The sequence below is a fragment of the Oryctolagus cuniculus genome, chromosome 14 (assembly GCF_051225735.1).
Source record: "Oryctolagus cuniculus isolate XC-2025 breed Fujian yellow rabbit chromosome 14, ASM5122573v1, whole genome shotgun sequence".
In the NCBI taxonomy this organism is placed as follows: Eukaryota; Metazoa; Chordata; class Mammalia; order Lagomorpha; family Leporidae; genus Oryctolagus; species Oryctolagus cuniculus.
Window position 1 is genome coordinate 75,748,035 of NC_142880.1, and position 24,569 is coordinate 75,772,603.

A 24,569-nucleotide genomic window follows, 5' to 3' on the forward strand; every position below is an offset into this window, starting at 1 on the left:
TAAATCTATATGTAAGCGGATGAAAGAAAAGTCTGAACCTCCCATTGAATTTTTTAAGACTCCATTTGTTAGACAAAATATGAGGAAATATGGCCTATTTGATCACCTTTTAAAATCACCTTTTTTCCTAAATGGCCACTTAAACACAGATAGCAGTACAGACGACAAACTGGAGGAGCAGGCTCTACCAGCCTATCCCACGCACCTGTTACCTGAGCTCTGCACTCTGCAGCCAGCAACGCACCTAGGTGTAGCCGCCTTGGCAACTTGCCCAAGCTGAGCAAGAACTCACCCCTGTGGTGAGCACAAATCACTGCTTGACATATGCCACTCACGTGATTTCAGAACAGAGTACAAAAAGGAAGCCCAGACCCCCCCCCAAAAAAAGGCAGAAAAGTCAACAAAAGCAATTAAATAATGGGTTACGTTTTTCTTAGAGAAAGCCAAGAATTGTAAAACAAGAATGTGCAACCTCCTTCCCACTCCTCATGCCCTAGTTTTATTTGTAGAATTCAAATAGAGAGTCTGTTTTTACTAAGATTTCCACACTTGGCTTCTGGCACCAAGACAAACAAAAAGTGTGGTATATGCCATTTTCTTAAAGCTGCTCATTTCTTCTGAATAAAGTTTGCTTTCTGAGGAGTCATCCTGTTCACACAAATAAAATGGTACCTATAATTGATATAAACCCTTATCATCAATCTCACAACATTATGTGAATGATCATTACAAGCAAACGTGTCTGGCACCTGTTTGGATCCTAGCCCCACCGCTTCCGAAGAATCTGTATTTTTCTAAGGCAACTTCCTTAGGTTCCCTCTCCTGGTTTTCCACGCTGACAGCTGAAATAAAAGTTCTCCAGGGTATCAACATCAGGCGTCTGTCCCAGACTGAGGGCAAGTGACGCGTGGCAACATGCACTCTGGGCCCAGGACACCCCCCCCCCCCGTGGGAATGACAGTGCCGGCAAGGGTCTGCCAGCCTTTCTGTTGCCTTTCCCGTCTTAGCCTCCTTTTCCTTCTTACGGAACTTGGGCATTTTATAATTCCATAAGTAGCTGAGAGCACACAATTCAAAGCTGCTAAAAATAAATACTTTAAAAACTGACTGTGGAATGGGTGTGACTACAAACACACTTTCGCTGTGAAAGGGGAGGGGAGGGGCTACACGAGGCTCTGAGGAGGAACTAGACAAAGCACCAGGATGAGGCCGGTTTTGCTCCCGAAAACCGAACAGGTTCCAGGGTGGTCTTCGCCCTGCGGGGCGGTGGTGCTTCCCGCGAGCCAGGTTAGGGGAACCGGTCCAGCCTCGCCTGCTCAACCTCCAGGCGCTTCCATCGGGACACAGGGCAGTGTTTTAGGGGACCATTCCCCAGGTCAACTGGGGACCCAGCGGAATTTGTAACCCCCTGAGGCTGTCCGGATGGTGAAGGCGTTGCCCTGGGGGAAGGCGAGGGTGCGGATGGTGCTGTGGCTGCGGATGGGGGTGCTGAAGGAGCCGCCCTCCTCCAGCTCACTGCGGCTCAGGTTTAAGGCACCCTGGTTGCAGGCGGTGCGCAGTCCCCGGAAGGCGCCGTGCAGGTTCCCGGGCCTGCCGTCTGTGTTCGCGGGCTCCGGCTGCAGCCGAGGCCGCTTGGGTTCGCGGCTCCGGAGGGCTTCATCGCAGCGCTGGGAGATCTCCCTCAGCACGGCGTCCACTTCCGCGCAATCCTGCCCCGCCGCGCTGAACAGCTCCTCCAGGCTCCTTTTGGCCGTCGCCTTGAGCAGCAAGGGCTCGGCCGCCGCTCCGCCACCCCGGGACTGCGTGATCATCAACTTCTGCGAAAGACAAGGGCAAGCGCCGCCCTGAGGCCAGACAGGCTCCGCGTGTGCCGCGCGCGCCCAGGGAGCCCCGCGCGCACGCCGCCTAGCGCGCCCGGCCGTCCTCTCCTCTCCCGGAGCCCCGCTGGGTCCCAACACAGGCACCGGGGCACCGGAATGGCTCCAAGTGCTTCACGGTCCCTCACACCCGCGCCCCACTTACATCCAGCACCGAGGCCAGGTGCCGGGTCCGGCGGGCGAGTTCTTTGAGCTGCACGTTCCGCTCCTTGAGCGAGGCGATCTCCTCCTGCTTTTGGGTCAGCGTCTCGTGCAGCTGCAAGGGGAGACCCACACATTCAGGGAGTGGGCCGCCCCACCGTGCTCTACCTCGTCTGCGTGAATCAAACGCAGGTCCCGACGCCCCTTCGGGAACTGGGGGGGGGGGGGGTCTCAGGGCATTGTTACTGGCGAGGCTCCTAAACCATTTCTTTGACGTTTTTTTTTTTTCCCTTCCACAAAGCATTTGGACAAAACATATCTGTAGCATGTAGTGTACCAGGCAGATTAACCACCCCACACCTCTGTTTCCTTCTCTGTGAATTGGGGCTGGTGAGGTAGCTAGCTCAGCGGTGGTATTAGGTAAGAGGAGAAAGCAAAAATTATAAGCTCATGGAGAGCCTGGGTGCACGCTGGCGACCCTATGAAACATCTGGTAGGACGGGATTACCCCCACTGGGTGATGCTGGACACCCTGGGGTTGCACCTGGAGCAGTAGCAGCCACGCAGACCTTTGGCGGGGCCCCTGACACCCACAGGAGCGCACCCGCACCCTTGCAACCCCACTGGCTCCCCGCGCTCCAGACTCTGTCTCCGCCCCCAGGATTCCCGGTGTTAGCTCCGCGTCCCTACTTGGTTATTCTCAACGAGAGCGTTCCCCAGCGCCCTCTGGTTCTGGTCGGCCACCTCCTTCCAGTACTGCTCCGGCGGGGGCACGTCCGGAGGGCGGAGCGGCGGGGACGGCAGGGCCCTGGGGTCCCGCGGCGGGGAGAGGCAGGGCTCGAAGGGCGATACGTCGCAGGGCGAGAAAGGGAAGTCACCGCCGGCCAGGGGAGGCGACATCAACGAGGACGAGTCTGGAGAAGAGCGAGGGCTGGGTTTGTAGCCCCAGACGCACGCCCAGCTCGCTACGGCGGCGGAGCGCCACGCCCGGGGTGTGAGGTTTACGAGGAGATGTTTCTGTGTGAGGCAGGAGCCCCGCACTCCGCAATGCCTGCGACTCTGAGACCCTTCGTGGGATCCCGTACACGACATCAGGCGCCCGGTACGTGCCTGGTGAGTGAACCTGAACCGAATCAGGCAAAGCTGCCTGCTCCTGGAAGTCACCCAGGGCCTTGCTCCTCTGCACACTCGGGTCACACGGCCTTCCCCCTCCCTCCCTCCCATGGTGGGTTCCCTCTCCCAGAACTCAAACCCATAAACCCGCAAGTGCTACGGACCCAGAGGCGCAAGCTCTCATGGGGGATGTCCTACACATAAAAGGGCCTCGTTCTGTGAGGAGTCACTGACAGGTGACTGGGGGTACCACCTTCTCGACCATGGACTCTTAACTAGCCGGTCCTGGGGAGGTGGCAGGGCACTTGCGGCTGTCAGTTACTTGCAAGGAGACGACACTTGCCTGCAATGAGGACATCCACCGTGTCTCTGAAATCCTGCAGCGCCAAGTCCCCTTCCGCTGGCAGAGAATGGGTCTAAAATAAACCACAGAAGGAGCCCGGTGAATGTCTACTCCGGACCGGAACGGCTTCTAGATGGGACAGACGCCCTTCCTGGCTCAGAGGCGGGTCTACATGCACTCAGTACCTGAAACCTCAAGCCCCATCCGGGACACGGAATCCAGCAGGCTTACACCGCCCTGGCGCCAAGCAGGATGCGCTGAACGCCCACCTGGTAGGCGAAGCTGCGACCAGCAGCCAAACTGTGCGCGGGGGGGCGCACCAGGTGCAGGCCCCCGACGTCTGTGGAACCCCCGCGCCAACTCACCCGACCCACCTAGGAGCCGTGGCTCTAGGAGCAAAGGGCACAGCCTTTCTGAATCCTGCAAAGCGGTCTCTGGAAGCCCTGTTTCCCGCCAAGACAACGTGTCACAGCCAATGCCACTCCCCCAAACTAGGAGAAGGAGGCCCAGGATGCTGCCGGGGCACCGTAGGGTCTCTGTGCGGCAGGCGTGGCCCCTACTGCGCTCTCCAGTTTCTCGAAGGTTGCAGCTGACTTTTGGGCGGCAGCCCACACACCTGCGACTTCTTGAACACCTTCCTGGGCTCCCGCAAGGTGTCTGGGGGGTGTGGGGAGGAAGGAGATGGCAAACGGCTAGAAACCCGGGAGCCTTCTGATAACCTTAATTTAGGGACATTTAGAATCCGCAGGATGCTCTTACGCCATCCCCATTTAATCCTCACACCAGTGTGGGAAGCAGGCTGGGAGGTCCCCCCTCTCCGACTCCCAGAGAATCCGTAGCGCCCGGAGGTTCCGAAGCGCAAAGCCCTTCCCCCAGCTCTGAAAGAAGGGATTTCTGGAGGCCCCGCCCGGCGCGATGCAGCTGTGCACGTCCATCCTCATTCCCCTGCAGCTCCTTGTCTGTGGTTCTCTTTGGAAGTGCCCGGAGTCCGATGGCCATGGCGAGCATCCAAAACGCCCATCAGAAAGAGCCATGCCTCTGTGTTAATCCTACTGTTCTCCCCAAAGCCCTTCTTTCCTATTCAAACATGAGTATTTGGGGTAAGAACTTATTCTGACCCCAACTTCTAAAGAAGTGTGAGTATCAGATTCCTAACAGGAAGATGGAGTGAAACTGGGCGACTTCCCTTGGTCCCAGGGGACACTGAAGCTATGTGGGGAAAGGAGCTGTGAGAGGAGGGGCTGAGAGCCCCAGGCAAATCCTGACCCCAGTTGAAGGGCTGCAGGCCGGTTCAGAGACCGGGACCCACAATGTGCCACCTCTTACGCTATCCCTGGTTTTGGGGCCAACTTGCACCTCTAGAGCCCTTCTTCCTCTCTCTGTCCACCTTCTCCAGCAGGTGCGCAGGGTCAGGGGCCTCTCTCCCTCCACACCAGCGTTATTTTTCCCAGGAAAAGTCCCAAACCTTCTGATCCATCTGATATAAAGTCTGGCCTGGAAACTCTGAATCCTACCTCTCCAGTTAGATAAACCAGGCGTTTCTCCAGCTCCAACAGCAAAGGGAAGAAGATGATTACCAACCCTAACCTGATGTGGAATTTAAGTGCTGTGTATACAGTGGCAAACATTCAGTGACAGCTTGGGTTTTGGTACAGAATAAACGTGTTGTGCCTCTCGGTCAGCTGACAGATGTGCAGGAGTTCCCTCTCCTTGTTTGAGCACACTAAGTGGTCTCTGCAGGGCAGACCACCTCTTGGCCCTACCAATCCCAGCTCTTAGCAGCCACTGACCCTGAGTCCCCTGGGCTTCTACCCCAAGGTGCTTTTCAATGAGGCTTTAGGTGGAGGCCTCAGAAGTTCTGCTCCACCACCAGCTCTGCGAGGTGGTTGCATCTTCTGGAGAGTTCTGTGCTGGGTTGGTCCTCCAGGGACCTCATGGCCCCAGCACCGGCCACTAGGAAGCTGGAACCGGCACTATGTTTATGGGCTGCATCTGGCCAACTTCTTATTCTTCTGGGTACTTCAAGTTTCACCGTTGAGCCAGGCCTCCCACTTCCTAGATTCCAGAACTGGGAGACTCCATGCCCTGCCTGGGAAGGGCCAGCCCTGGCAGGAGGCAAAAGTGGTATAGAAATAAGACAGATTTGGTGGGAAAGGAAAAGGCCAGAGTCCTCTTTGTCCATGACAGTTATGACCAGAGCTTTAGAAGGGGGAGAAGAAGTTGTACAAGTGCCCAGCTGCTGCAGGGCCATGTCTGCAGAGGGACATTTTCTGTCAAATTTCTTCCAGGGTCTTTTGTCGTCTCCGGTTCCCCAAATGCAAACTCTTTCTCTTCTCTGGTCTTGATGGGAAGTTATTCATGGACTTCCACTCTCCTTACTCAGCCACGGAATGAACACGGTTGGTAAATGGCCTGGAAGGCGCTGGGGCAAGGAGCGCGCGTTCCAAGAGCAGGGGCACAGAGCACAAAGTAGCTCCCACCCACCCATCCCACCTGGTCCGTCGGTGGGCATCTGCACCCCGTTTTGTCACAACTCCTAGAACGAGTTGGGCAGGGTTGGGGGTGTGTGGCAGGGGAGCCCTCCAGGCCAGCCCCAGACAACCAAGGAAATGTGGCTTTCCCAACACACTAGGAGGGATGAGGAAGCTCGGATCTGGGAGGCTCAGGTTCTTGCACTGCGCCTTGCACCGTGCCAGGTGAATGTGCCTGCGCCCCTAGCCCGAGGCTAACCTCTAGCGAAATAAATGCGTCTCTCCGGGGTGGGGTGGGGGTTATCAGCGGCGCAGGTACCTGCGAGGCGGCCGGGTCACCAGTAGGCGGCGTGTCGGACCCGAGTAGCGAGGAGCAGTCTGCGAGGTCCTGCAGGTCTATGGTGGTGAGGGCTGCTTGGAGAGACCGAGAGACATCCACCGCACGGACCCTAAGCCTCTGCGCCACGACGTCGGGAGCCCGGCACGGGCAGCCCAACGGGTCTCGCGGAGGTGCCGCGGGGCTCACCTGGCAGCTCAGCGGGCTCCACGTCGGGGGGATCCTCGTACACCGGCACCCGGCTGCCGCTGCCGCATCCAGGAATGAACTTCCGCGGAGGGGCGAACTAGCCGGGCACAGAAATGGTGAGTGCGGGTCGGCCCTTGAAGGCACACGGGGGCGCAGATCCCTCCCGGCCTCGGCCAGCAGCCCCACCTTCCTGTCCAGCGTCCCGGGCTTGCCGAGGGACCGGCGAGGTGGCTCCAGCATCCTGTTGGGGCAGATGCTGTCGAAGGCCCGGCGTCCCGCCGCGCCACCCCAGCACGCCTGCATCCTGCCGGCTGCTCGGAGGAGGCGCCCAGGCTTGGGAGGGCGATGTAACACACCTCGCGCTCGGCCGGGGCGCGCTGGCAGGCTCAGAAGGCGGCCCCAGGTCGCGGCTGGCGCGTGGCCGGGGAGGAGCCGAGGGGCGGCCTGGACGGTGCGGAGGGAGGGCCGGGCGGAGAAGGAGGGGCGGCTCGCGCCTGAGCGCCCGAGGTGGCGCCTTCAGCCCCGGACAATCTGCGCGCGGGCGGAGGCGTTAAACCCAACCTGGCAACGCGGCCTCCCCCGGGAGCGGCGAGCGCGGGGCCCGGCCCGCGAGCGCCCTTGGGGCGAGCGTTGGCGCCGCCGCCTCGCGGCCGCGCGAATCGCAAAAAAAGAAAAGGAGAGGCGGGCGCACCGCACCCGTCTCCAGCACTGGGTGCCGCCCTCCCGTCTGCGGACAGCCGAGATGGAAAAGTCAACGATCCTGGTTCCCCTTTCTTCCCACGCCAGCCACCGGGCACGGCAGAAACGCGGGGCGATGCTCGCCGAAGCCAGACGCGGGCGTTTACTCTCCCACTCCGGACTTGGTGGGGACGAAGACGTCCGGCAGCGGCCGGAGTACAGAACCTCCTTCCCCCAAACCTGGGCAGCATTCAGGTCCTGACTCACCGACTTCCTCCTTAGCCGCACTTGGCCAGAAGCCCAGGGCCCTGCCTCGCACCCCTGGCCCCGCACTTTCCCGGGCAGTTGGGCGCCTGAGCCCGGCCTTTGAGAAGAGAATTGGTTTAGAGCGACCTGCAGATATCCTCACCTGGTTTTTGCAAGCGGCTCGCTGGACAGCCCCAGACGCGCTAAAACCTCCCCGCTGCCGGCCTGACTGCTCTCCTGCTGGCTTCTGCGGGGGGAGGGGCTTCTCCCGGAAAGGAGCCCCCCACGGGGAGGGCAACGCTTGCGGGGTGCCCCTCAGATCCGTCCGGCTTGACGGCACAGTGGACACTGGCATCTTGTTTTTGCCTCGTTCCTAGTAAAAGTAGTCAAGATCCCCTTTGAAAGCGACGTGGTGGGCTTTTATTTTAGCGCCCATTATCTGGGTGAAGCAGCAAGATGCTCCTAGCAGTGATGGGGTTCTTGGGGCCTCTGATTTGTCTTTGAATGCAAGGTCAGAGCCTGCTAGACTGGATGTGACGGTGCGCAGGGGTGGGGCCTTGGCTTTTAGGGGTCACTTGGCCAGATGCAAAGGCCCAGGTCTTTGGGAAAAACAGTGACACCTCAATAGAGCTGCTGTGGAGATGAGAGATTTATATCAGGCGATTAGTGCTTGGGTGGATACATTAATGCTGATCATTTTTTAAGGCAATCTTTTCAGCTTCCAGGAGCTGGTTCCCGGTTCTGTCTGATCCAGGAGTAGTGCAGCCCACCAACTGGTCCCTCTTCTCCCTCTCCTCACCCACTTCCCTCCCAGGCTGTAAGTGAGCTGGGAAGCTCTTGGCTGAGTTTTGCAGAGATCTCTCTACACGTGGAGACTATCACAGATTTTCCAGGGCAGCCTCGGTGTTTTTGAAATAGTCATCAAAATAGCCCCAAATTGGGGCGGAAAAAATATGGGCATCACACGAGAGATTGCCTGTAGCAACAGAACTGGAGAAGCGTGATTCTATGCCCCCTAGCCTGCATGATTCTGAAATCAGAGCGCAGCAGCACAAGGGACAGGAGTGGAGTTTTACGGGATTTGGCTGAGTGGATACTTTCGCAGACAACTTCTTCCCAAGTCACTCTTTTGCAGATGCCAGGCTGGGAGCCCCAGGTAGGTTGGGACTTGGGACAGGTGATGTTCACTGAACAGGTTGCGGACCAGTACTTCCAGCTCTGTGAGAAGAGCTTAGCATATCAACCTGTCAGGAGAGAAGGGATCCAAGGAGCCCAAAGCAAGGCACCCAGGCTCTGGAGGGCATTTGGAACTGTGGGAAGAAGTACAAAGTGGTTTCTCTGAATTTGCTTGCAGGTTGTTTACTGTTTATTCATATTGGTTATACATTTTTATTTGTTCTAATTGCAGTGGAACATGTCTTGGATTTTTCCTCCCCAGAAAAACTTTTTTCCACCATGCAAAAATTAATACAATGAACCATATGCTCACCCCCAGTTGTTACCACTCTCATATTTGCTTTCTCTTTTCCTTTGCTCCAAGGTTTTCTGCATAATTCCTCTGGCTCCCATAACTACACAAACTCCTACTGACCATTTCTCAAAGGCTTGCTACATTCCAAGCACCTTGCTAGGGCAGTTGTACAAAATGTCTCATTAGCTCCATACCTCAAGCCTATCAAATAAGTGTGCTCATTATTCCAGATAAGACCTGGACAAAGAGATGTGATTTAAAGTCACCCAGGAAATTGGCTCCTGAGCCTGCCTGTTTGATCACTACTCTGTGCTACCTAATATAGAGATCATGCTACGTAAGCGTAACCTCATCTAAGGTTCCCAACAACCCTTACACAGAACCTGGGTTGAATTTGCTGGAGGTGAAGGTCTGGGTGATACCCATACAAGAATCTCAGAGCCACCGCTGTGAGAGTGAAGATGGGACAGCTAAGGGCCGCAGAACTCAGGTGACGGGGGAGCCTGTCTCACTGCTCAGCTCCAGTTGTCCTTCAAGATCGAGGATGTGACTGGGGGCAAGGACTGGGCTGGCTCTCCCGAGCCCACCACAGGAAAGAGGTTTTTGAACATTTCCAGAAAACTACATGGAGTCTTTGAAAAAGAAAAAAAAAAAAAGACCCGGAAAATGTATATTTTGAAAAGACCATGCATGGGTTCCAAAAATATTTGCACCCCAATAAACTTATCTTCTAATTCCATTTTCTAACAACTTTTTGAATTACCCTCATAGAAATGAGGGAAGTTTAGCAAAGTGGCTAATGGTAGGGCCCTGGACTTGGATCATCTGCCTTCAAACTCCTCTGGCTTCTCCATGCTTAACTGTCCTCTACAGAACGTGATGATAGACGGTGCTTTCTAGAACTGTTGCAGGATTGACAATGAGTGCTGAACACCATACAGGTATGCAGCGAGCCCTCAGCATAGCCCCGATTACCATCACACATTGTCGTCGCCCTGGGCTCTTACACAGCACAGCGTGAGCAGGTGAACCACCTGATAGCAGAGTAAATGGACTCCACTTGAAAAGGCCACAGTGGCCCAACACTAGGTCAACTGTGCTGGATTCTCTGTGTCAAGGGATCTTCTCCATCCACTCGTGGGCCTGCCTGGCCCTCCAATTCCACCATCAGCAGGTGCAACTGTGGTCCCTCTGGACAGCCTGCACAGCTCCGTTCTGCTTCACACCCCCCCTCCCACACACACACATCAAGGGTGTACAGTCCTTAGCTTCCTGACACTAAGGGCATAGGCCCCAACCCTAGAAGTGCCCCTGACTCCTGGTATCATCTAGAACTTCACCAAATCTGGCATTCCTGCGGAGGTGCCAGCTACAGAGTGGACCCAAGGGAGGGGAGGATCCCCCAGTCCTGAGCAGACAGAGGCGCGCGGTCACGGCACAAGGACAAACCAGGACAGGCAGCCTGTTTATTGGACAAAGACTCAGCTGGCTCCTGTGTTCTCAGTAAAATAAATAAACCTACTATATTCTATAATCGTCCATTATTTACAACCTGCAGGAGGCCCCCTCTGTGGACCCTCGGCACCTTCATGAGGCCTTGGGAGAGGTCCCGCAGCTGGGCGGGCAGGCAGGCAGCGAGAGCAGCTCAGCTTTATGTCGGGCTCGGGCACAGGCTGCACTTCTCGCAGATCTCGAGGGGTAGCATGTGCGTCAGAGAGGTCCTGTTTATGGCCACCAACAGTTGGAGCTTGCCCATACAGTCCTGCAGCACAGCCTCGGGGTGGCCGCCCAGGCGCAGGTCCAAGGGGTGCGGGAGCCGAAGCATGCGGTCGGCCAGCGCCAGGCAACAGATGGCCATCAGGGAGGGGGCGTAGCTGGTGAAGGCGTAGTCGGCCAGGCTCAGCTCGGCCACGCCCCGCGCCAGGGCTTGGGCTTCCAGCGCTTGCGAGACCTCCGCCTGCCCGGCGTCCACGCGCGCGTGCGTGAAGTGCTCCAGGAAGAAGCTGATGGTGGGCGCGCCCAGGCTGAAGTGCAGCTTGTGAAGTACGATGCACTCCAGGTTGCACAGCTGCTGCCGGGAGAAGGCCCCGCAGCACAGGGCCAGCAGCTGCTTCACACGCGGCGGGTGCACCTCCACCTGCAACACAGGGCGTGCTCAGCTCCTGCCTCGAGGTTGCCAGGACCCAAGGCCTGCGCCCCCCAGGGTTGAAACCCGGGTTCCCCTTATTCCTTCCAGACGGACAGGGCCCCAGCTTTGCCTCCTTATCGCTTCCACTTGAATCACTCCGGGCATGCGTTCAGCGCGGCTTCTCTAACTAACCCCTGTGCAACTGAAAGAGGGCTTGGGAACTCCGCAGGGTTTCTTCCCCGAGACCAGAGTAAAGGCGCAGCAGAGCTGTTTGGAGCTGACCTCAGCCTATTTTCCTTCAGGACTTAGGGTTATTAGGTTGGGGCGGGATGTGTGTATTTGCCAGCGTCGTCCGTGCGGGGAGAGCGACTTTACCCACCTCCCAGCACCGCGGGCAGGTACCTGTTTGCAAGCGATGAGCAGGGAGGTGACCCCGAGCAGCTGGAAGCAATCTGCGGCCACGGGCGTGGTGGTGAGGAAACGGTCCAGCGTGTTCACCGTGAGGCACAGCGACTCGAAGGAGAGGCCGAATTGGCGGTGCACGGGGATCAGCCAGCTGAGCAGTTTGCAGCGGGATTCGGCCGTCACCTGCCGGGAGGGAGAGGAGGCGGGCCGGTTGAGCCTGAGCGGAGAGGGACTGCGGCGGGGAAGAACCGAGGCGACTGAGGGAGCTCCCCCGGAGCGAGGCAGCCGGAGGGAAAACGCTAAAGGCTTTGGGAAGCGGGCGGCCCCGGCTGCGGGAGGCGGCGGCGGCGGCCGGGGCTGGGAGCCGGACTGCCCAAGTTCGTGCTTTCCTCCAGTAGAGCTCCCAGCAACTCAATGCAAAGGGGGCCAGGGCTCCACTGTGCAGCTGCAGAACGAGCTCAGGGCCGTTAAATAACCTCCCGACGTCCTCAGGAGTCCGGACTCGAACCTAGACACTAACTCCTCTGTCCTCTACGGCGCCCCCACTAACCAGCTCGGAGGCCGCCTGCGCCCCGCTCGGCTCCATCTAACGTAAGAGGGGGCGAGTGACCCGGCTCTCGTAGGCCCCTTTCGCTCCAACCGAGGGGGCGGGAGCGCGGCCTCGCCGACACAGCGGGCAGGAACGGGGCCCGGCGAGGAGGGAGGGCGGCGGCGGGGGGCGGCTCGGCCCGCGCCTCACTTGTGGCTGCCGCGCCAGCGACTCCCGCGGGTGGAAGCGACTCTCCTGAGCCTTGCGGAAGGCGTAGCAGCTCTGACCGTAGTCGCGGAAGGTCTGCAGGTCTAGCGGCGCCAACGGCTGGGCAGGGCCAGGCAGGGGGCTGCAGCCCCGCGCTGCCGACGCCGCGGGGCTGTCTGCGCCGTCCGAGCCGGAGCTGGGGGACTCGAACAGGTCGCAGACGCCGGAGTCTCCGGGCAGCTGGCACGGGCTCAGGGGCTGCAGCGGCTGCTTCCTTCGGAGGCGCGGGCGCCTGCTCTTCTTCACCGGGGCGCGGAGGTTCTGGTCGTTGTCGCGCCTCCCAGCCCGGGCGGTAGGGCTCGCGGGGCTGGTGGGGGAGGGGGTCACCATCATGCAGCCGGCTGGCCGCCCTACTCCCCTCAACGCCACGGCTGCGGCGGGCTGCAAGCGCGCGCGAGTGCGAAGAAGGCCGGGCCCGGCGCCTGGCGAGGCCCTAAGTAGCCTGCCGGCCCCTTCCCTGTGCCACACCCCCGGCCCCTCACTGGCGGAGCCCGGGGCGTCACGAGAGCCGCGCTTTCCCGGCTGGAGAGCCGCCACTCCCCCGCCCCCCGCCCCGAGCAGCGAGTCGCGCGTTGCCTCGGCGGTCCGCAAGGGGGAGGAGGCGCCGCAACGGGCGCCGCGCACCTGTCTTCTGCCGCCAGCTCCGCGCGCGTCCCCGGTTACCACGGCAACCGGAGCCCGGGTCAGGGCGGGAGGTGAGCGCGCGGAGCCGGCGGGCGTGGAGGCGGCAATGGCACAGCCAGGTGAGCCGGGGGCCCGGCCGCAAGGTGCACCCAGGGGACATCTCCCTGTCCTTGAGCCAGATGGTGTGAACATGGGCGAGCACCCTCCATGGCGGCTCTGAGCAGAGTCGGTAACTTCGTGCAAGTCCGCTGTCGCTTTTTCCCAAACGAAGGTCGGGCCAGAAATCGGTGGGCACAGTTTTCTCCAGTGACCTGTGCTTACCAATTCCCTTGAGTTTGTGGTTTTTGTTCCAGTCCGTATCCGAATAGCTCCCGGCCGGTGTCCGGGAACAGAACCCGGGTCTGTGCTGCGGAGTCGGAGGGAGCTGGTCAAGTCAGGCAGGCACCTGCGCTCAGACAAAACAATACTGCCGAGCGAACCTCAGCTCGCCCAGTGTGCAGCGAGTACCTTGTCCCGCGCTTAACTCTTAGGCCGGGTGAGCAGAGAACGTAGCGCTAGCTGAAGAGTTGTGTTGCTACTTTTCTCGAATTGCTCACAGCCTGTTCTGTTTTAGTTCATTAGCTTCTGACCTTTCTGCCTCCCCCCACCCCCACCCCAGGCCCAGTCTTGTCTTGGTTATTTCCAGCCCTGGGCAGCAAGGATTGATTACACGTGGCACTTCCTCAAGGCACCGTTGGTTCAGTCCTGTCCCGAGCGAATCCTCCTGGGGGGGTCCCTGGCCCTTTAGGAGAATGGGCGCTGAGTGTGCCAGCCCCCACAGTGGGTGGTGTTAGGTGCCATGCCAACAGCAGGTTCAGCCGTCCTCACCTCCTTCCAGAAGACAGCTGACAAATGTATGTGATCAAAGGGCCAGTTTCTGTCCCTAGAAATGAGGTAGGGCGTGGGGTAGGCGTCTCTTACACAGGAGCTGGCCACTGTAACTCATTTCCCTTTTAACTGGAAGCTCTTGATTCTCCTGCCCTACATGGTGTCCTGTGAACATGGAAGGCGGACTAAGAACCACCTGGGAGAGGCTTTCACAGTGCAGGTGCCCCACCTCTTCAGTTTTCCCCTCTGACAAGAGGAGAAACTGAAGCAGCGGACAGGGGTGCGCTATCACACTTCTTCTAGGAGCTTTCCTAGCAAAGAACCCAGGAATTCTGCATCTCCCACTAGCCCAAAGGGCCGGGGTGGAGTAGTTGCAAGAGTATGAAATCAACGTCTAGGCTCAGTGTTGTCTCTCCTGTTCATTGATCATCTCAGGCAAGCCACTTCCCTCCTCTGTGGGATGTGGACAGTAACACTTGCCTTGCAGGCCAAGTGAAGTGGGTGTGAGAGTGCCAGGTCCCTGTGGGATGTAAAATTGTGGGGTCACCCTGGGGCTGTCCCTGTGGAGCCTCTGAAAAGCAGTGCCATCATTGGATCTGCCTGTGGGTGTAGACCTCTCCCTCTCTCCAGTTAGTCAACCCCCAGCAGGTGCTGCCTGAGTATCAGCTGGATGGGCTACTCCTCGGTAGCATTGGTGGGATGTCTGCTGGGCCAGGTGCTGGGGGCAAGACTGCATGGGCCCTGACTACAGCTGACTCTAGTAGCGGAAATAAGGGACCAGTTGGCCTACTTGCTTAGATTATTACAGTGATAGGATGATGAGCAGGAGTCTCCAGGGGTTAGAGTTGACAGGTAAATACCTGACATCCATTTGATAAGAATGACAAACACATTTTTATTATGTGTGCAAGAAATATTGCATGGAGCTTCTTTATAAGAAAAAACCTGGTTTTTTGTTTACTTTTTACTTTTATAGAAAGAAGAGAGACCTTCCACCTGCTGGTTCACCATCTCACCCACCCTCCAATTGCTGCAATGGCCAGGATCCAGGAGTTTCTACTGGGCCTCCCAAATGAGTGCAGGGGCCCAAACACTTGGGCCATCCTCTGCTGCTTTCCCAGGTGCATTAGCAGGGAGTTGGGTTGGAAGTGGAGCAGCCAGGATGAAAACTGGCACCCATTTGGGTTGCTGACACTGTAGGTGGTGACCTAACCTTCTACGCTACAACATCAACGCAAGAAAAAACTTTTCATTAGTTATTTGAAATGCAAAGAGTGTCTGGGATATTCTTCTATTAAAAGATGATCTGTTGGGAACGGCGCTGTGGTGCTGTCATCCCATATGGGTGCCGGTTCAAGTCCCGACTGCTCCTCTTCCCATCCAGCTCTCTGTTATGGCTTGGGAAAGTAGTAGAAGATGGCCCAGGTGCTTGAGCCCCTGCACCCACATGGGAGACCCAGAAGAAGCTTCTGGCTCCTGGCTTTGGATCAGCACAGCTCCAGCCATTGCAGCCATTTGGGGAGTGAACACCAGCATATGGGAGACCTTTCTCTCTGTCTCTCCCTCTTACTGTCTGTAACTCTACCTCTCAAATAAATAAATAAAAATCTTTTAAAAAACTTTATACTATAATAGTTCAAAAATTATCTGTTTAACATTCTGATTTGATTGGGCATCCTGCCATTTGGCTGCGTACCACAGAAGCCCATAGTAGGAGCAACTAGCCTGGTCTGGAAAGTCTTCCCACACATGTGAAAGTTAAGCAGATAGGAGGAGGGGGGCAGAAAGAAGAGAGGAAGGGGTTAGGGTGGGAGTACTCCTAGTAGAGAGCAGGATGTGGCAGAGTGTGGAAGCCTGGTTCCTGAGACCTTTTACACAGGGTTTGCCTGATACAGAAAGACTGACACACAGTGGAGGGGAAGACAAGATCCAGGGCCATGCCAGCTAATACTTACGCGCAACTTAGTATGTGGCAGGTTCTCTGTTATGCGCTTTGTGTCTGTTGTGCTCAGTTAATCTTACCACCCCTCTCTAAAATAGCTTCTAGCCTTCTCCCCATTTTATAGATGGGGAAGCTGAGGCATGGAGGGCTAATCTGTCTGAGGTCATACAGCTGCATAAATGGCAGAACTAGGACTCAGACTTAGCCTAGCAGTTCCTTGCTCCATAATACTGCTTCAACAGCAAGATCATGCAGTGCCTCATGGGCTACAGTAAGCCTTTAGATGTGTCCTGAAAAGCTGCTGAAGATGTCTGAGCCAGGGACAGAGATGATCTGTCTTTTGTTGAAAAGAGTTACTCTGGGGTCAGCGCTGTGGCACAGTGGGTTAATACCCTGGCCTGAAGAGCCGGCATCCCACATGGGCACTGGTTCTAGTCCTGGCTGCTCCTTTTCCAATCCGGCTCTCTGCTATGGCCTGGGCCCAAATCCTTGGGAGACCTGGAAGAAGCTCCTGGCTTCGGATCAGCGCAGCTCTGGCTGTTGCAGCCATCTGGGGAGTGAAGCAGCGGATGGATGGAAGACCTCTCTGTAACTCTTTCAAATAAATAAAATAAAATAAATAAAAGGAAAGGAAAGATTTACTCTGGAGGTAGATGCTTGGCACAGTGGTTAAGTCCCTGTTTGGGACGCCTGCATCCCATATCAGAGTGGCTGATTCCGCTTGTGATTCTTCCATTTCTGATGCAGCTTCCTGTTAATGCACACCCTGGGAGGCAGCAGGTGATGGCTCAAGTACTTGGGTGCCTGCCACCCATGTGCAGGACCTAGATTGAGTGAGGTCTTTAAAGACAGAACTCGGTGAGGGTCCCAGTACTTAAGGACCCAATATGTGAGCAACAGGTCCATGCATGTGAGTACAGAGCTGGAAGCCGAGCGTCTTGGCCGCCTCCGTGTTCACGTGGCCAGCCTCTTGTCTGTTGGCCTTGAGGTTGCAGCTGAGGCTCATTGTTAGAAGCAGTGTTTACTGCTGAGTCGTTCATTCGTTTACTCCTCGGCTGTTTACTGAGTACCTAGGATGTGCTAGGCAATTAAACACAGTTTGTTTATTGACAAGGCGGAGAGTGAGACAGATGGGGAGAGATCTTCCGTCTCCTGGTTCACTCTCCAAATGCCCGCAGCAGCCAGGGCTGCAGCATGTGGAAGCCAGGAGCCCAAAACTGAACTGTGGTCTCCCATGTGGGTAGCAGGAAGCCAAGTACCCAGCCGTCACCTGCCGCCTCCTGGAGTGCGCATTAGCAGGAAGTGAGCAGCTGGGGCTGGAACCAGGCCCTCTGACGTGGGTACAGGCACCCAAGCAGCAGCTTATGCTACACCACGAAGGCCACAGCCGCTGGACACATTCTGATCACACACAGGCCAGCAGGGTTTGGTGTGAAAACAGGGTATGAAGGCGTCAAGGATGACTCCAGATTTTCTGGCCCAGGTAGCTGAGAAGATGAAATTGTTGTGAGCTGAGATGGGAAAGATTAAAGGAAGGGGAAGGGTTTGAGTGTGTGAGGCATCCGGTGGGGATGTGGAGTGTTTGAGTACACAGGCGAGACATTCAGGAGTGAGGCTGTGCTCAAGGTGTGAATTTGGCTGGCATGAGTTAATAAGGGTAAATACACAATAACAAGAAACAAGAAATAGTGTGGCTCCCTCCATCTTACCTAGTGTTTTCCTGATATTCCATTTCCTTCTCGTAGAATGCACTATCGAAACCCAGTTCAACCTGGTTGGGGTGGGGTATGCAGAGTAATATCCCTGCATAAACCCCAGTTCAAGGCTTTACCTTCTTTTTTTTTTTTTTTTTTTTTTTTTTAACCCAAGGCTGTCAGTGTTGCATTCTCCTTTGTTCAGTATTTGTGGTATGAACATTATGGCCCATGGCGCAAGTTAAGGTTTTTTTTTTTTTTTTTCCCATGAAAGGTCTTTAAAATTAATTTCTGTTTAATCTCTCCAGGCCCCGGGCCCAGTGCACCTTAAAGGCATGAGGCAAACCTAGAATGCTTGAAGAATGTGAAACCTCATTAGATCTGGCTGCTGAATCATGATTTTGACCCTTTTGTTTTCAGGTCTGGCTTATAAAACCTACCAGGGAGTATTAAATAGAATGGACCCAGACCAGGGGTGGGATGTGTGTGTGTGTGTGTGTGTGTTTCACTTTTGGCTTGAGACCAACCCCCTCTGCCCCCCCAACCCGCTCAACATAGTCTTGCCCACCCCAACCCAGTCCAGTGACTGGGGTGTAGCAGGAACAAGGCATTTGCTGACAGTGCCTTATTTCAGCACACTAAGCCAGTGGCTGCCACCTCAATGTGGACTACTTTGTAAGCACCTTCAACTCAGTTTTGATGTCACTGAAAACTGTATTGTTTACTCAAGACTCTCTTTTCCATTGCTGTGTTTAAGCACCAAAGTGGAGGCGTATTCAGGGTCCTTGGAGTCAGACAAGTTTGGCTGGTATTTAGCAAACAAAGGGCAGGCATTTTCTATGCACTGAAAAAACCCAAACCTTTGGCTTACACGTGGAAACGTCCACCTGCGGAAAAGGCTGCCTCTTTGTTAGCTGCCTTCCTGGGGCTTTGCCAGTTCCTAGTTCATCACAGGTTCAGTACACGTGCTTAGGTGCACTGCCTACCTGTGATTTTCCTCCCAACTCACACCCACCTGTGGCAACCTCTCCAGCACAGGCTGTCCCTTAGGATGGTCAAGAACTTTGGTTCTAAACCAACGGAAGGAAGACCTTTCTCTCTGTCTCTCTCTCTCACTGTCTAACTCTGCCTGTCAAAAAACAAACAAACAAACAAACAAAAAAAAAAGAACTTTGGTTCTGGAGTCAAACTCCTGGGGTTCAAGCCCAGCTGTGGCCTAACCAATGCTGTGAACTTGGGCAAGTGATTCAGCCTCTTTATTTTTCTGTTTACCCAGCTGTTTAAAAACACACAGGATGGGGGGAGGGGAATAGGGCAGGAATTGGCCTGATGGTTAAAATGCCCAGGTCCCAGATCAGAGAGCCTGGGGTCTGTTCCTGGCTCTGATTCTTGACTCCAGCTTCTTGCTAATAGACCAAGAGAGGCAGCGGTGATGGGAATTGTTGGGTTCCTGCCACCCATAAGGAAAACCTGAATCGAGTTCTCAGTTCCTAGCTTTAGCCCTGGATGTTTCATGCTTTGGGGGAGTGAACCAGCGAGTAGAACGCCACGTGTGTCTCTGTCTGCCTCTCAAATACATTTTAAAGAGTAAGAGTATCTTGTAAGATTATTGTGAGGGTTAAATAAAACATCATATGCTTGTATCATGTTCACTGCGATCAGCTGTTGTTATAATTATGTTTTTTGCCAGCTAAGGTGTAAGGTTTGTGTCTTGTTGCCACTGAAGATGACTGGGGAAGAGAATACTTGTTCTTTACTTTGTTATGATGTGTTTGTATATATGAATGAGTTATGGGTTATAAGGAGTCTGGTTTGGGTTACAATCCTGCTGGATTTCATTTGAGATCTCAGGCTGTTTTTTGAGTGTTGAACCTCCAAATAAGCATTGTTTTGGGTAACCTGTAAGAAGTTTTACACCTGTGAAGTGTACATGTCCTTGCCCCATGTAGAGGCAGAATTCTGGCTATTGGAAAGGAAACATCAGAACGGAACACACGGGCTCCAGCACAGTAGCCCCAGTCCTCCAGACCGGCACAGTGGTTAAGACATTCACACCCCATCTCAGAGCGCTCTGGTTCAAGTCCTGCCCCTACTTCCGATTCCCGCTTCCTGCTAACGCACCCTCTGGATCAGGCGTGAACATCAGGAAGATCCAGACAGACAGACAGCACAGCAGTGTAATTATGCTGGAGCCACACCAGGCTGCAGTGCTCTCAGCATGGGGGACTAAGTGACTTGTTTCCTAGAACCCCACCGCATCTCCTCACACCGCCATCCTAGCCTGATGCTCTGCTAGGTTTTACATGTGCCTGAGATCAGTGAACAGGACTGACAAACTCTCTGGCTTTGGTGGAACCTAAATCAGGTGCTGACGCAGAGAGAGACAAAAAGTACAGGAATTGGGGTGTTGGGAGTGTTGATGGATAGAGTATAGGCTTAAATAAGCTGGCCAGGGAAAGATCATGGGAGAAGCATCATTTGAGCAGAGGCCTCTAAGAAGAGAAGTTGGCCACATGGACATCTGTGGGGACAGTAACTTTAGCAGCTAAAACAGCCAGTGCAAAAGTCCTGAGGCATGAATAGGCCTGGCGTGAGGAAGGCAGCGTGGCTGGAGTGGGGGTAAGGAGAACAGCAGCTGAGCTCAGAGAGGAGATGAGGCCAGGTCACGCTGAGTCTTGTTAACATTCGCTGAATTCTGGGGCTTGTTAGGTTGTACCTTATATTTCCTGTAGCATTGTCATCATCCCCTGGGCTGTACGAGATAACACATTCTCCCCATTGTGTTGATGAGAGAACACATTCAGACAGATTAAGGAGATTACTTAAAGATGTTTAGCTAGGAAGTGGAATATTTAAGACTGAAAGTAAATCTGTAATCCCAGTCTAGACTTCTACCTCTGTGCTTTTCTATGCTTGTTTGGTGCTAAGCGAGAACGGAGGGAGGGCTTTAAGTCTGCTCCCAGGGCACTGCTTTGAAAGGAGAGCAAGGCTGAGTGGACGCAGGTCCCTGAGGAGTCAAATCTTGCTGCACTTTCTTGCGGAGAGTGGTGGGCAGAATCTCAGGAGGTAAAAATGCAACTATTAGGCACAGGCTTTGGCCCACAGGTTAAAATCCTGCTTCAAGGCCGGCGCCGCGGCTCACTAGGCTAATCCTCTGCCTTGCGGTGACAGCGCACCGGGTTCTAGTCCCGGTCGGGGTGCCGGATTCTGTCCCGGTTGCCCCTCTTCCAGGCCAGCTCTCTGCTGTGGCCAGGGAGTGCAGTGGAGGATGGCCCAAGTGCTTGGGCCCTGCACCCCATGGGAGACCAGGAGAAGTACCTGGCTCCTGGCTTCTGATCAGCATGGTGCGCCAGCTGCAGTGGCCATTGAAGGGTGAACCAACGGCAAAGGAAGACCTTTCTCTCTGTCTCTCTCTCTCTCACTGTCCACTCTGCCTGTCAAAAAACAAAACAAAACAAAATCCTGCTTCAGACACCCACATCCCATATTGCAGTGCCTGGGTTCAAGTCCTTCCTTGATGTGCACTCTGGGTGGCAGCAGAAGATGGCCCAAGTCCTTGGGCCCCTGCCATCCACGTGGGAGATCCAGGTGGAGTTCCCGGCTCCTGGCTTTGACCTGGCCCAGTCCTGTCTGTTTCAATCATTTGAGGAGTGATTCAGGGAATGAAAGATCTCTGTGCTCTTCAAAATAAGTAAAAATTTTTAAAAATTAAGCTGTAATTGAGAGTGGGATAAAAAGGGACCAAGCCTTTGAGGCCAAAGAAAACGTGATGCTGTGTGGAATGTGATGAGCATAGACCACTTTTTTTTTGACAGAGTGGACAGTAAGAGAGAGAGAGACAGAGAGAAAGGTCTTCCTTTGCCGTTGGTTCACTCTCCAATGGCCGCCGCGGCTGGTGCACCGCGCTGATCCGATGGCAGGAGCCAGGTGCTTCTCCTGGTCTCCCATGGGGTGCAGGGCCCAAGCACCTGGGCCATCCTCCACTGCACTCCCTGGCCACAGCAGAGAGCTGGCCTGGAAGAGGGGCAACCGGGACAGAATCCGGCGCCCTGACCGGGACTAGAACCCGGTGTGCCGGTGCCGCAAGGCAGAGGATTAGCCTAGTGAGCCGCGGCACTGGCCTACTTCTGTTTTCTATGACCCCAGCACCTCTCTGGAGGTGATCTTGTAGGAAAGTGACAGATCTCTGCCTCTCAGAATACTGGTGCTGAATAGATGTGCTTAAACTGGGCTGTGAAAGGCAAGTTCCCATGTCTAGCAGCCCTTGAATGAAAAAAAAAAATCTCAGAAAGCAGCTAGCCTGGCGCTGGCACCATGGCACAGCAGGCAAAGCCCCTCTGGGTGACTCTGGCATCCCAAATGGGCACCTGGTTCATGTCCCAGCTGCTCCACTTCCAATCCAGCTCCCTACTAATGTGCCTAGGAAAGCAGCGGAGGATGGCCCAGGTACTTGGGCTCTTGTACTCATGTAGAAGACCTGGAAGAAGCTCCTGGCTTCAGCCTGGCCCAGCCCTGGTTGTTGTAGCCATGTGGGGAGAGAACCAGTAGATAGATGATCTCTCCCTCTCCCTTCCTCTCTCTGTCATTCTGCCTATCAAATTAAAAAAAAAAAAAAACCAAGAAAAGAAAGAAAAGAAAACAATTGGCTATTGGCCTAATAAATGAGGGAAATGTGTACCATATTGTGGTGTAAAAAGTTAAGTCACTGCCTGCGTGCAGGAATCTCCTATGGGCGGGCATCCGTTTAAGTCCTGGCTGCTCCACTTCTGATCCAGCTTCTTGTTAATGTGCCTGGGAAAGCAATAGAGGATGGTCTAGGTCCTTGGGCCCTTGCACCCACGTGGGAGACCCGAATGAAGCTCCTGGCTTCAACCTGGTTGTTATGGCCATCTGGGGAGTGAACCGGCAGTGGAAAATCTCTGCTCTCCCTCATTCTCTCTCTCTAACTCTACCTTTCAGATAAATAAAATAAATCTCTCAAAAGATGAGTGAGGGAAGTTAATGCCTTTGTTCTTTTGTTAAAATATTTTTTCTGAGGCTGGCGTTGTGGCACAGCAGGTTAAAGCCCTGGCCTGAAGCACCAGCATCCCATATGGGTGCCAGTTCAAGTCCTGGCTGCTCCTCTTCCAATCCAGCTCTGCTCTGGCCTGGGAAAGCAGTGGAAGATGGCCCAAGTCCTTGGGCCCCTGCACCCACATGGGAGACCTGGAAGAAGCTCCTGGCTCCTGGCTTCGGATTGGCACAGCTCCGCCCACTGCAGCCATCTGGGAAGTGAAACAGCAGATGGAAGACCTCTCTGTCCCTACCTCTCTCTGTAACTCTGTCTTTCAAATAAATAAAGTACATCTTTAAAAATAATTTTTCTTATTTATTCAAAAGACAGAGAGCGTCTACCCACTGGTTCACTTTCCAAATGCCTACAGCAGCCATGGCTGAGCTGGGGCTGGAGCCAGAAGCCAGGAACTCAATCCAGGTCTCCCATATGGGTGGCAGAGACCCAACTGCTTGAGCCAGCACCTGCTGCCTCTCAGAGTCTACCTTAGCAGGAAGCTGGAATCAGGAACCAGAGCTAGCAATCGAATTAGGCACTCAGATGTGGGTTGTGGGCATCTTGAACACTAGGCCAAATGTCTACCCCTGGTGCTTTTGTTTGATAATCTGCTGGGAAGTATGGGTTATCTGTTCATCTTCCATTGCTGGAGCAAGCATATATTTCATATGAAGAGGCAGATCTAAGACAAACCACTAAAGGAACCTCTTAACTTCAATAAGAGTTCCTTTATTTATTTATTTATTTATTTATTTAGACAGGCAGAGTGGATAGTGTGAGAGAGAGAGAGACAGAGAGAAAGGTCTTTCTTTGCCGTTGGTTCACCCTCCGGTGGCCACCGTGGCCGGCGCACTGTGGCCAGGAGCCAGGTGCTTATCCTGGTCTCCCATGGGGTGTAGGGCCCAAGCACTTGGGCCATCCTCCACTGCACTCCCAGGCCATAGCAGAGAGCTGGCCTGGAAGAGGGGCAACCGGGACAGAATCTGGCGCCCTGACTGGGACTAGAACCTGGTGTGCCGGCGCCGCAAGGCGGAGGATTAGCCTAGTGAGCCACGGCGCTGGCCTAATAAGAGTTCCTTAAGTAGTTCATGGGAAATGTGTTTTATGGAAAAACTAGGCATGGATTTCAAAAATTGCATCATTTAATTCCATTTTCCATTAACTTTTTGAAATAGCCTGATCACCAGTACATAACTGGCTCTGAATATTGAGTTGTCTGGTTCTGTTCTTCTACCCCCAGTATTTAATGAGTACCTAAAACACACAAGGCCCTGCTTACATAGAGCAAGGGGTGGGGAGGCTGAAAACAATATCAGACAGCAGTAAGGGAGGTGCAACAATGAAAATGTGTCATGGTCTAGAGTATGAATAGGTAGCTATTTTTAATTTTTTTAAATTTATATTTTATTTAAGAGGCAGAGAAATCCCATCCATGAGTTCACTCCGTTAATGCCCACAGTAGGTGGAACTGGGCCAGGCTGAGGCTGGGAGACAAGAACTCAGTCTGATTCTCCTACATGGTTGGCCTACCTGCTGCTTTCCAGGGTGCAGATTTGCGGGAAAGTGGAATCGAGAGCAGAGCTAGGACTTGAGCCCAGGCACTCCAGTATGGGATGTGTGTGTCCCTGCTGCTGTCTTAACTGCTAGGCCAAACGCCAGCCTATCTGAAGAATGTTACCCTGTGTTGCTGGCATTCACCAGTCACCATCAGTCTCTTTCTGCTAATGTGGTGCAAACCCATTCCCGGAGTGGGATTTCTCAGAATGTTGGCTGAAGTTGATAAATCACTGTTAGGGAACAACGTTTTCCCATCAGAGAGGACCCAACTAAGCTTAGATGATGATAGTTAAATTCTCCTAAGCGCTATCTCAGGATGATCTGCAAAGGCGAGGAGTGTGGAAATTAACAATGGACACTGCCCAGCCCAATGCAAGACAAAGCGAATGCCCCTCTACTGCTGCATTGTTGATGACATGACTTTACGTGATAAACAAGCAGCCTAGGTGGCGGTGCAGCATCCCATATTAACATCACTTTGGGTTCCTCTGGTGTGGATAGGGCAGATCCATCCTCTCTTGTCTTTTCCACACAGGAGACAAAAAGGGCCACAATCAGTGTCTTCAGACCAGGGTACAATAACCCCATGTCCCAAGTGCAAAGGGACACTGGTCCTATTGAAAAGCCACCAAAGGGAAAG

The 24,569-nt window shown here is 54.6% G+C and overlaps 2 protein-coding genes across 4 annotated transcripts; both read right to left on the reverse strand.

The window, feature by feature from the left end:
* Positions 1–1,084: 1,084 nt before the first annotated feature.
* Positions 1,085–6,909, reverse strand: MCIDAS (multiciliate differentiation and DNA synthesis associated cell cycle protein). The gene is made up of 7 exons (XM_051853468.3): positions 6,658–6,909; positions 6,472–6,568; positions 6,265–6,356; positions 3,475–3,547; positions 2,709–2,932; positions 2,023–2,133; positions 1,085–1,817 (listed from the first exon to the last, which is right to left on the reverse strand). The coding sequence occupies exons 1-7, from the start codon at positions 6,772–6,774 to the stop codon at positions 1,377–1,379; spliced, it is 1,155 nt and encodes a 384-aa protein (XP_051709428.3). The 5' UTR covers positions 6,775–6,909; the 3' UTR covers positions 1,085–1,376.
* A 3,409-nt stretch (positions 6,910–10,318) lies between these two features.
* Positions 10,319–12,685, reverse strand: CCNO (cyclin O). Of its 3 annotated transcripts, none has more exons than XM_089312788.1 (3): positions 12,216–12,685; positions 11,397–11,582; positions 10,319–11,003 (listed from the first exon to the last, which is right to left on the reverse strand). In XM_089312788.1, the coding sequence occupies exons 1-3, from the start codon at positions 12,526–12,528 to the stop codon at positions 10,408–10,410; spliced, it is 1,095 nt and encodes a 364-aa protein (XP_089168914.1). In that variant the 5' UTR covers positions 12,529–12,685; the 3' UTR covers positions 10,319–10,407. The 3 variants fall into 3 exon arrangements, with proteins under 3 accessions (XP_089168914.1, XP_002714025.3, XP_089168915.1); XM_002713979.5 differs by having other exon boundaries at positions 12,139–12,651; XM_089312789.1 differs by lacking the exon at positions 12,216–12,685 and adding an exon at positions 11,950–12,095.
* Between the last annotated feature and the right edge of the window lie 11,884 nt (positions 12,686–24,569).

Excerpts from the sequence above, each read along its gene's own strand:
- MCIDAS (XM_051853468.3), bottom strand. The coding sequence starts at position 6,774 with ATGCAGGCGTGCTGGGGTGGCGCGGCGGGACGCCGGGCCTTCGACAGC. Across the intron at positions 6,357-6,471 it reads GGAGCCCGCTGAGCTGCCAG|CCCTCACCACCATAGACCTG; the intron begins GTGAGCCCCGCG and ends CTCTCCAAGCAG. Across the intron at positions 2,134-2,708 it reads CTCTCGTTGAGAATAACCAA|CTGCACGAGACGCTGACCCA; the intron begins GTAGGGACGCGG and ends CTCCCCTTGCAG.
- CCNO (XM_089312788.1), bottom strand. The coding sequence starts at position 12,528 with ATGATGGTGACCCCCTCCCCCACCAGCCCCGCGAGCCCTACCGCCCGG. Across the intron at positions 11,583-12,215 it reads GCAGACCTTCCGCGACTACG|GTGACGGCCGAATCCCGCTG; the intron begins GTCAGAGCTGCT and ends CCCTCCCGGCAG. Across the intron at positions 11,004-11,396 it reads TGCTCATCGCTTGCAAACAG|GTGGAGGTGCACCCGCCGCG; the intron begins GTACCTGCCCGC and ends CCTGTGTTGCAG.